At 45.3% G+C, this 12,105-nt stretch overlaps 1 protein-coding gene across 1 annotated transcript; it reads left to right on the top strand.

Annotated features, from left to right (window-relative positions):
* Positions 1-90: 90 nt before the first annotated feature.
* On the top strand, positions 91-4,740 carry PCDH20 (protocadherin 20). Its single transcript, XM_044448291.1, has 2 exons — positions 91-237; positions 2,014-4,740. The coding sequence occupies exons 1-2, from the start codon at positions 91-93 to the stop codon at positions 4,738-4,740; spliced, it is 2,874 nt and encodes a 957-aa protein (XP_044304226.1).
* The last annotated feature ends 7,365 nt before the right edge of the window (positions 4,741-12,105 follow it).

Raw genomic sequence — 12,105 nt, 5'->3', positions numbered from 1 at the left:
CCCCCCCCCACCGAAGGAGGCTTTCCCCCCTTCCTCCTCCTCCTCTTTCTCTTCTCCCCCCGAAGGAGACCCTCCGCGCACGCATTTGGCATGCGCCGTCGAGGGAATGAGACCGGGCGCAGCTCGCCTCCAGCCCTAGCGTCCAGCGGGGTCCCTGGGCAAAGGCGTCGACAGCTGGCGATGGGGCAGCGATCCGTCCCTGGGAGCAGGACGGCCGCCACGCAGAGGACTCTGCCGGTACGCTTGCCGGGAAAGGGGCGGCGGGGCGCGCGGTGGGGGCGCGGGGAAGAACTCCCGGCCGGAGTGTGGCGTGCGCCCGTTCGCTGGAGCGAATTCCGCGGATATCGGAGGGACATCGCCGAGCAAAGATGCCCCGAATCGGGGCTGTGGAGTCTCCGGGAAGTTGGGTGCCTAGAGCGAGCGAAACTTCGCCAAGGAGGCAGTGGAATGGCACCTTTATCCTCTTTCAAGGGGGTGCTTTTTTGGGGGGGGGGGGTGTCAAGAGGCGCCAGGATTTTCCTGGGTCGGTGGGAGAGAGTAGGAAAGCGAAGCAACAGTTTCGGGGACCCGGAGTGGCAGTTCTGATTCTCAATGGAAGCAGCTGCTAAAATTCCGGAATGATTACGGGGATGACGGGCATCATAGGAATAAACAACAGCAGGCATCTCTCTCAAAGCCCAATTGTGCACTTGCGAAATAAGTCCCATGGTGGATGCATCCTGATTCGTGCTGATTTATTGGGAAGCCACAACACCCGTGCTGGGCCTTTCTTCCGTTAGCCGTGCATGCCGCCAGCTTCACTTCTGTAGAACTGAAGCAGGGACAGGAGAACTGCAGTTCAAAGGCATCCCCAAAGAGGCTTGGTTTGTTGGTTTGTTTGTTTGTTTGTTTATTAAAAGCTTTTCTATCCCATCCCCTACGATTGTCTTGGGATGGCTACGGTTGCCCTGCAGTTATATGGCCAAGAGGGCCGGTGCTCCATTAGAAGCCGGGAGAACGAAAGAGAAAAACACTAACAAGTTTGTGCTCCTTGCAGCTTCAAAGGGAAATACCGAGAACACAGGTGTATGCTCGTTGTCATCTGTCCTTATGCACCTATTTCAGTGAAGTTTATGCTTGAATAATTATGCCTAGGGTTGCAGTTAAGAATTGGTGAACTTTTTCTTTAGTGGAGAAGAGGCGGAAGGTCCCTGACATCCTATCTGCCATGGCTGCCATGGTGGATTCCATTCCGTATGTGCACAGCAAGCTGTGATGGGTTGTGTCTGTGTTTGGCTTTTCATGAACTCCAGATGGAAGAGGCAGAAATGGAGTCATCCTACTGAGTTCCTCCACAGAAGAAAAGACAGCATAGGAGTGCTTCTTGAATTATGCTTGCAGATTAGATCTCCTTTTTTTCTTTTTTAACGTCACCAATAGTAAATGAAACAGTGATGTGGTTTTTGCAGATGATGATGATCAAATTCAGCAAGGTGAATTTGATCTGTGTCTTGTGTCAAGCTGGACTGTTTACAGTTTCAGAAAAACACGATATTTGAGTGAGGAAGGAAGCAGACAGAAGTTTAAAGACCACTGAGCTTCCTCCTCTTATTATTATTTTGGTGCACTGTTCTGTTTTCAACAGAGTGTACTCTGGGGATTTTTAAACACATAACTCTTCCCCTATTTGATGATTTCTTGATGAACACATGTTCAGAAGACTTGCAAAGGGTAAATAAGGTGCATCTCATAATTTAGGGTGAGTATGCAGACTTGATTCTTCAGGGCAAGGTGGTTCTGTTGAGCTGATCTCTGCTGCTGAAGACTAGTGCATGGAATTAGGCACATGGTGGATCTACAGGTGATTGAAGATGTTCAGGAGATGTCCTCAAAAAGCAGATTTGGGTTGATAGGATATTTCATCTGGAAGAGACCAGAAGATGTATTTCAGGGTAAGGTCTGATGTAGGGCCTCAGGGGCAGGAGAGCAGTGGATAACCCTGGTCACTAACCACTTGTTCCTCTCTTTCTCCAGAACTTATTCTTTTTCCTGGTCTTCCTGGGACCTTTCAACTGCTTTGCAAGCTACAGCCGTGCCACGGAACTCTTCTACAGCATCAATGAAGGGCTGCCTGCTGGGTACCTCATTGGGAATCTAATCCAGGATTTACAGCTCCAGGGGGAAGCCGAGGAAGTGGGGGAGACAGCAGGAGTGGGGGAGCGGCAGCCCATCCCATGGGGAAGAGCCCCTCTCTCCTTCAGTCTAGCCTCGGAGGGACTGGGAGGCCTGTACGTCCGCCTGAACAACCGGACAGGAGAACTTCACACATCAGCCCAGGAGATCGACCGCGAGGCCGTGTGCACAGAGGACAACGTCGGTTCTAACGCGGTCGCCTCTTCGTCCTCCTCGCCAGCACCATCCTCGGAGTCCTGCCTGCTGTTGCTGGACGTTCTGGTCTTACCTCAGGAGTATTTCCGCCTTGTCAAGGTAAAGATTGCCATCCATGATGTAAATGACAATGCGCCCTGGTTTCCCCTGCCGCAGATACACCTCTTTGTGCCTGAGAATTCGCCCATCAACACCCGCTTAGCTATAGAGCACCCAGCTGTAGACCCAGATATGGGTACTAATGGGGTCCAGACATACCAACTGGAAGAAGACTATGGGGTTTTTACACTGGATGTGGAGGAAAATGAAAGTGGGGAAAGAACGCCTTACCTGATTGTCATGGGTGCCTTGGACAGGGAGGCTAGAGATGAATATGTCACACTCATAACTGCAGAGGACGGAGGAGAGCCACCATTGGTGGGCAGTGCCACCCTCACTGTTGGCATCAGTGACATCAATGACAACTGTCCCCAGTTCAACGAGACCCAGATCAATGTCACGATCTTTGGTAACGCTAGCATCGGGTTGCGTCTAGCCTCAGTCCGTGCTGTGGATGTGGACCAGGGAATCAATGCCGAGATCACCTACTCCTACAGCCAAAAGGTGTCTCAGTCGTCCCGTACTTTGTTCCACCTTGACGAAAGCACTGGCGCGATCAAGCTCTCCAAGCGGATTAATGGGGATACTCCTCGTCTCCATCGGTTGAGCATATTGGCTAACGGTCCTGGTTGCATTCCAGCTGTTATTACTGTGTTGATATCTATCATCAAAGTCATGATGAGACCTCCAGAAGTGATCCCTCGCTTTATAGCTAATGAAGTGGAAGGGGTGGTTTACCTGAGGGAACTGGAGCCGGTGAACACCCCAATAGCGTTTTTCACCATAAAAGACCCAGACGGGAAGTACAAAGTGGAATGCTATTTGGAGGGTGGTGGTCCATTCAGATTGTCACCGTACAAACCCTACCACAACGAGTACCTATTGGAGACTACAGAGCCATTGGATTACGAGTCTCAACAGTCCTATGAAGTCTCTGTGATTGCATGGAATACGGAGGGATTCCATGTCAATAGAAGAGTTAAAGTGCAGATTCTGGACGATAATGACAACTCACCCGTTTTTTCCCAACCACTGATAGAACTGTCCATAGAAGAAAACAATGCACCCAGTGCTTTCTTGACCAAGCTCCATGCGACAGATGCAGACAGTGGGGAAAGGGGACAAGTTTCTTATTTCCTTGGCCCCGAAGCTCCTTCTTATTTTTCTTTAGATAAAGTCACTGGAGTCCTTACAGTTTCCACCCAACTGGACAGAGAAGAAAGAGAAAAATACCGTTACACAGTTAGAGCAGTTGATTTTGGAGTGCCTCCCCGAGAATCGATAGCCACCATTACCATCTCGGTACTGGATAAAAATGACAACAGTCCAAGATTTATCAACAAGGATTTCAGTTTTTTCGTGCCAGAGAATTTCCCAGGCTTTGGCGAAATTGGAGTTATAAGTGTCACTGATGCAGATATTGGGCAAAATGGATGGGTCGCACTTTCTGTCGTCAATGGAAGTGACATCTTCGTTATAGACACTGGCAAAGGAGTGCTGAGAGCCAAGGTCTCCCTTGACAGGGAGCAGCAGAGTTCATATACCCTGTGGGTTGAAGCAGTTGATGGAGGGGACCCTGCTTTGTCCTCTACTGCAAAAATAACTATCCTTTTACTGGACATAAATGACAATCCACCATTAGTCTTATTTCCTCAGTCTAACATGTCTTACCTTCTGGTCCTTCCTACAACTCTGCCTGGATCTCCCATCACAGAGGTCTATGCTGTAGATAACGACACTGGCATGAACGCAGTCATAGCATACAGCATCATTGGGAGAAGAGGTCCCCGGCCGGACTCTTTTAAGATTGACCCCAAGACAGGCAACATCACTCTGGAAGAGTCCCTCATGCAGAATGACTATGGCCTCTATCGCCTTCTTGTGAAGGTTAGTGATCATGGTTACCCAGAGCCTCTTCATTCCACAGTCATGGTGAACCTGTTTGTCAACGACACTGTGAGCAACGAGAGCTACATTGAAAGTCTTTTAAGGAAGGAACCTGACATTAATATTGAAGAAAAAGAACCTCAGATTTCTATAGAACCCACGCACAGAAGAGTTGAATCAGCTTCTTGCATGCCTACTTTGGTAGCCCTCTCAATAATAAGCTTGGGTTCAATAACACTGGCAACTGGAATGGGCATTTATATCTGCCTACGGAAAGGGAGAAAATACCATAGAGGAGAGGAAAACTTGGAAGTACAAATCCCATTAAATGGAAGAATTGATCTGCATATGCTGGAGAAGAAACCAGTGGAAATTTCCAATATTTGATGTCTTGTTTCACAAAGACAATCTCAACCTGCTCCTAAACATTATGAACAATGATTATTCTCCCAAATGGGGGATTATCAGCGGTAGCTATAATGAAGGACTGATTTATAACTTATTATAATTGTAAATAACTCTTTACAGGTTTTTTTTTAAGAAAAAGGGGAAAAGACAAAAAAAATCAAGCCCAGTGTACAGATTTTATTTTCAACCTGAAACTTAGTGCTAATAGCTAGTAACCTGTCTGTGTAGACACAGGACTCTCGAGACTGATCCATAAACCAAGTCAGTATTGCTAAAGACAAAGGTAAGGCAACCACACATTCATTGTTATCCTTTTCATTTCTTTGATTTGTTTCTGTCCACACGAGGGCATTGTTAGCCATTTCTGTAAATGGGACTGTTTAAGAGAAAATGCAAAAGTATATTTTAAATGTATTGTTTTTTGATAAAGAAAAAAAATAAAAGTATGGGTTTGAGGTATAATAAATGGATGTTCTATTGTATATATGTGACGATGATAAGAAAATATGCACTGGTAAATCAAAGCAGAATGTTATATTACCTCAGATATGAAATATATACATAGGCAAGGAATTAATAAGTGCAATTTCTAGAGGGTGCCCACCATCCTTTGTGAGATTGTGAACAGAAACGAGGTGTTCACTTTTCACTCAGTCCAAACAAACCATATAAATTACATAAACAGTTTGCTTGCTATTCTGAAATTCGGTGGATCAGATTTCTTGGATTGAATGAAAATATGCCATCTGGGATCCAAAGTGGTCCGTGTGTACGTGGAACAGGAAGGGGCTTGATGCCAAGGTTCCTGTCTAGCCAAGCTCCTTAAGCTTCATGGAATGCCCCTCTGGAAGGCTCCCCAGACCTTGTGGGAAACTTCAGCTGTTGCACAAGCAGCCTGTTGACCCTGCTTCCAGGATACCACAGCCTGATGCTGTGTACCTTTATTTGGAAGCGTTGCACTGTGTTTCATGGGATTTCCACCATAGCACCCAAGTAAGACTGCAGGGTGTTCTGTAGCTTCAATGCAGAACATCCCAAATCAACCGCCACCACCAAGGGATCTGAGTGTGTCAGGAACCAGTGAACCACCAGCCCTGGTCCAGCAAAGCTTCCACATATCCAAATCCAGTATTTTTAGTGCAGTATCTTTATTATGCCAACCAAGAGATACAAAATACAAATTATTATGCTCACCAATCAGGTAGGATGGTATCAGTGACAAAAGAAATGCAATGTTTTGAGATCCCCAGATCATTTCATCAGGCAAGATGGTATAAAAAAATCAAGCTGTAGGGATTAGGGGGTGAATGCAAGAGGGAAACATAACTTGAGGATGAAGTTGATGGAGTGTTTCAGGTGGCAAATGGAAAAGGAGAGAAGGGATCTGCAAAAGTTGGAGCAGGGTACGGAGTCATGAGATGGTTATGAGAAGAACCTGCTTTTCCCCCTGGGGGCTTCTGGGATGAAGAAAGGTGAAAATATTAGTCCCTCCAGTTTTGAAACAATAATGTCCAGAAGTTTTCAGAAGTGTTTTCCATCCTGGCTGACACAAATAGGGTCTTTTCACCAGTGGCCCACCGCATGAAATTAGGCAGTCTTTACATAACGATGCAGGAGTCAACCTGCTGTTCTCAACCTGAAGTCAAACTGGGTTTCCATATATGATTTGGTCATTCTGCCTCTGACTGCTCCATAGAAATATATACTTCAGGACAGAAGGTCTGTGTCCAGTTTATTCTGCGCACACCAGCAAAATCGATAGTTCCAAATACCTGCATTGCCTCATAGCCACCACTAATGCTTTCAGAGTGTACAACCCTCATTACCTGTCCAGGTGTGGGTAGGGCAGTGAGAACTTCACATGTAGCACCTGATGTGTTGGAAGCCAGAATCTTTGGACTGGAGCCTGCAATCCATGCCCTTCTGTTGTATTATATTACAGCCCCATGCTCCACTATGGTCACAGTTAAATATATTTTTGATCCGGTAACCTCAAGTTAAATTCTGAGTTGCTGTAAACAGTGCTTTGTGGTTAGCAATCTGTCAGTAGTTCTCCTCACTTTGGTTGCAGGCCATTTTTATATGATGTTTCTGCACTAGATCTTTGAAATGGAAACCATCATTGCTTCTCATTCTGAGTAATGTGAAAGTTTAGTTTTATGTGTTGACTCTCCGGATTAGTAATTGGTGTGAGTGAACAACAGCTAATTGCTGATTCTTGGCTCTTTTCCTCTTCCTGAGCTTAGTCTTCTGGGTAAGGTCCAGAACTCTCCCTCTTCAAACCAGTGACAAATCTTCCCAGCCATTTAGACCCTCGTCTGCCTCTACAGCCTCCTAGCTAAGAGGTTATCGGCAATGCACACCTTCAATGTTGATTGCAAGAGTGGGGAAACTGCATCAAATTTATCTGTATAAAGCAAGACAAGTGAGTGAGTGTTTTGCTTAAAACGGACACTTTTCTTGAGTTCTGACAATATGTCTGTACTGTACCAAAAGTGTTTATATGTCTGCAAATAAAAGTTCTCTATTTTCATAATCCTTTTATCTGTTAGCATTTTATGAACTCTAGGTGCCTGTAAGGGAGAAGGCATGTATTCCGTTTATCCCTCACACACCACCAAATACATGGTTCCAGACACCCGTCCCACCTCATGTAAACCTCTGCCTTGTAATTCTCATTACCTGTCAAAGTCCAGGTGAAAAGGGAGGGATTTCTCTTCTTTATTCACTGTAGGTCCTGCTGAACTCAAATTATTCCTATTTTGTCTACTCCAGGAGCAGTCACTTTAGAGCCCCTAGACACCAATACTTTCCCCAACACCCTTCAAGTTGCCCTACCCTTCCCATTTTCATATGGGAAGTGAAGTGATCCCTTCCCAAGAAGGCCTCTGAGCTAGACATTGGGGATTAGAGACCTTCTTAGGAAGTTAAGAGGGTGAGCAGCACCATGAAGGGGAAACAAGGTACCTAACACTAGATTCAAACTGCAGTTGAGAATGCTGTGGAACAGATCCTTGCACAGTCTTCTGGGTTATTTGCCTTTCGTGTGCAGACACACCATAGAATGGCAGCCATTCTATGATGGAACCCACAACTGTTGCTCAGACGTGCCTGCAGTCCCAAGAAGCCTATCCCAGGCTTACACAGCCATTACCAATACAACAATTTATGGAATCAAGCCAAGTTTTTGAACAAAATGTTGGCATACTTGCCATGGTCTGAGACACATACATCTGTGCACATCAAACAAACATGTAGAATTGCAGGAAAGGGTGGTTTTCCATGCACTTCTGCACACCACCACCCCACAAACTCGTGTTGTTGCACCATGCAGTCCAGGCATGGAAGTACCAATAGTGGTTGTTAGAGCAGTGCAAAATTTGGATGCTTCTAAGGGTCAGTTCACATATTTAGGAACACCGCTTGATTTCCAAACTCTTGGAACTCCACTCAGCCTGAACATGCGATCTGATCCTATTGAGGAAGTTCCATGTGTGAAAGGATGTGAGGTTCTGCCAGCTTGTGGTGTTGTTCTCCAGTGATTAACCTTACATTAGCCATCCCAAAGTTCTGCTGCTGAATAGGTGGCTAGGGAGATCAACGGTCTTCCAGTCATATCTAGCTGTGTTTTCTTACAGGACTTGCGACATTTGTTGGTTTAGGGTTTATGCTTGGAAGTACAGCTGTGTACAAAGAGTCTGACATAATTTCCCCTAATTGCGGGCAGAGAAATTGAGGGAACTGCTTCACCGAATTTCCCCCAGGAGACAAGAAATTCTCCCAACAGTTTCTCACCTGTAGGTTATAGCACAACTTTTCTTTTTCCAGGGAACGTTTGGCTTTCTGTGCTGCTACTGTAAGTTTACTATTTATTTATGTATTTATTTAAAATTATGGTACCCCGTCCTTCACAGTGTCTCAGGGCAGTGATAACGTGAATAAATAGGACACAGCATCACAATAATATATATGATCAAACTAAAAATCAATAGTAACATTAAAAATGCTGGGAAAATTAAAAGGGTTTGGCCTGGTGCTGAAATTAAAGGGTTGGCACCAGGCACACCTCTCTGGGGAGCCTGTTCCATAGCTGGGTGCCACCACAGAGAAGATCCTTCTCCAGGTAACTCTCCTGATCTCCTTCAAAGAGGTCTCCCAAAGAAGGACCTCCGCTCCAGATTTTAGAGGCCAGACAGGTATATATGGAAGGAGGTGTTCCTTCAAATATCCAGGTCCTAAGCCATTTAGGGTTTTGTATGGCATCACTAGCACCTTAAAGTGGGCCCGGACTTCAGTTGGAAGCCAGTGCAGCGGGTACGACACCGGTGTTACATGTGTATATCTGCCGGCCCCTGCTAGCAACCTGGCTGCTCCGTTCTGAACCAAGTTGCAACAGCATCAACTGTGTTGAGAGCATAGCTCCAAGGAGGCATCACCCACAGCGCAGGTGTGAGGAACAGTGTTGCATCTGGCGCCAAGAAGACGGCGCTATGCCGAACTCCAGCCTCCAGATCCCTGGAGGCGCCAAGGAAGGCGGTGCTGTGAAAGAGGCTTCCGTTTTTCTGCCTCATTCTCCTGACTGGGAATTCTGCTGATTCTCAGTTCTCATCATTATCAAATAATCCCCATTCTTCAATAAAATAACCATTAAAATAGTTTATATTCATTGCATATATATCTATAATTCTTTTAATACTAACCTTAATATATAATTTAATTTTATAATTCCATTTGAATTGATGTTGATGGTGTCCTTCAATGCACTTGTGAAGTGACCAAGCAGCTGTGTCTGCCTCGCCTTTCTATTACTCATTTCTCCACTGCCTTGCAGCCACCCCAGCGTTCTGCACTTCCTGATCTGAAAAAGCCCCATGGAGGCATTAGCTCATGAGGCCTTCCCCTGAGCTTTACCTGAAGTTCAGACAGCCAAGGAGCCTACAGGCCCCTAGAGATATGAATGCAAGAAAGGCTGTGGATGCAACCAAGTTCTGAGGAATCCATTTCTCTAGTATGTGCAGACTTCCTATCCCACTTGGCCTGGTCGTAGCTGTGAGCCAAGGGGAATTCTGCACACACTCACGGAAGGATTCTCCTGTAGCATTTGCAGCAGCCGAAACAGCTCTTGGCAACATTGAGTTGTGGCCCTCGAGAGCTTTTCCATAACAGAAAGCAAGAAGAGGTTCATCACTACTGTTGTATGGTTGTGATGCCCTACACAAAAATATACATTTTCACAGGATGATGGATGGAGGAGGAGGCATTTGCAATTTGATGGTGACTCTTTGTGAAAAGGCTTATCATATACAAAATTGCACATGTCTCATATAATTAGGAGAGAGTTGACATTGGTGCAAATTGTATTTTGTATGAGCATTGTGGCACTGTTTCTTCAGCAACAATACTTCAGATAGCTTTACTATCTGAAGCTCACTAAACATCCTCAATTCTTTTTTGCTAAGGTGAAACAGTTAAAATAAGAACTGTAATTAAGGGTAACAATTAACAGCTCATCGCCTTAAAATATATATCTAAACAGTTTATTTAACACTAATATTTTCAGTGTGCAGTGTGGTAAGATCTCTACATTTGCATATATGGAGACTTGTACCTGTTTTGTAGTGAAAACATTTGTATCTGCAAGAAAAGAAAAGAAAAGAAAAGAAAAGAAAAGAAAGATATGAAAGCACACTAGTGACTAATCAAATTGGTCAGCAGTCCTAACACTTCTTTTTTTATGGTGTTGATCATTAAATAGACCCGTGGTCGTGAAGCTTCGTTAAGCAAAGAATGGCCCTAGAATGCTGACTTTGTGAGACAGAATTATCATACTCATTATTATCATTATTACACTGCATTTCTATACTGCCTGTAGTTGAAGCTCTCTGGGCAGTACATAATTTTAAGTCACCCATCCAGATTTCAACCTGGCCCAACCCTACTTAGCTTCCAAGATTAGGCAGGATTTGGCTGTTCAGGCTATATGGAAGCTCTGTTGAATGCAGGATCAGATTTCACATTTGTAGATGACCCACTATGGATGAGCTCACACCTTACTGATTTTTCTGTTCTCTGCACACCAGTCCCAGGTACATACAAATTCAAAATTTCTAAAGCATCTTGCATTTATAGCAGCTGCAGTAACGATCTAGTGTGTTGATCTTTAATAGGTCATTTTGGCTATGGCAGCTTTTTATCCATATTGTTTTGTATGTATTCAGGCAGTTTGCTTTGTACTTTATGTAGAAATGCATTCTTAACTTCTTAGAGGAAAAAGATGAGCAGCTATGATTAAAAATAGAGGCCCTGGAGCTCAAAAAGCCTATCAGGTACTCTGTCCACTTTGGCAGCCCTCCTCCTCGGCCTTCCATGTACTGAAACTTAGTGAAATGCGCTTTACACATGTCCTGAGTGCTCTCCCTTGCTGTTCCATGCTCTCTTGCCATGCTCTGGCAACCGTATTACCAACTGCCCCCTTCTCTGCCACTAATCCTCATCATCAGTTCTTTACCACCCAATGGCCAAAGTTACCTGGGCAGCACATGGAGTAAGTGCATCTCAGCAAATTAAAAAATAGGGCAACATAGTATAAAAAAATTAACTTGTAAAACTGGAAGCCATTTAAACAGCTGAGTAACATCAATGAAATACTAGGCCTGATAAGAAGCGCTGACATCAATGCATTCTCAGTTCCATGTAAGAACCAGTCGGGAAGGCTGCATCCCTTCCCCTCCCCACTTCCCCATGGGAGATGCTTCCCCTCCCATGCACAGCCAGCATTGAAGGAACGGCAGTGGCAGCTTTCTTAGGACAGGGACTCGGATGGAGGGGAAAGGGAGTGTTGGAGAGCAGAGAAACCTAGATAAGACCTCCTGAGGTCTCTCCAAGTCCCCTTCCCTCTTCCTTACATATGCTGCGGTGAGATGCGCAAAGCATCCCACGAGTGAAAAAAGGTGTGGTGTGAGGACATTCTCCCACGCCACTGCTCCTCCAAACCAGTATTGGATGCCCATAAGCCTCAGAATTCAGGAGCTTACGATCACTGAGGGCATAACGCATAGCTTCCTGCCCTTCAGGTCTGATATCCCCTATACGCCTGACTAGGCAGATCCCATCTGGAATATTGTGTCCAGCTCTGGGCACCAAGATTTCAGAAAGATGCAGAAAAATTAGCAAGGGTCCAGAGGAGGGCAACAAAAATGATCCAGGGTCCAGAAATTCTGCCCTTTGAGGAGAGACTGATGGAACTGGGTATGTTCAGCCTTGGGAAGAGAAGGCTGAGGGGGGTCATGATATCCCTCTACAAGTACCTCAAAGGCCGTCACCAAAAGGAAGGTCAAGATCTCT

Source organism: Varanus komodoensis, unplaced genomic scaffold (genome assembly GCF_004798865.1).
Source record: "Varanus komodoensis strain SLA01 unplaced genomic scaffold, ASM479886v1 scaffold54, whole genome shotgun sequence".
Lineage (NCBI taxonomy): Eukaryota > Metazoa > Chordata > Lepidosauria > Squamata > Varanidae > Varanus > Varanus komodoensis.
The sequence above is the reverse complement of the archived record's forward strand: the minus strand, read 5'-3'. Positions and strand labels throughout refer to the sequence as shown.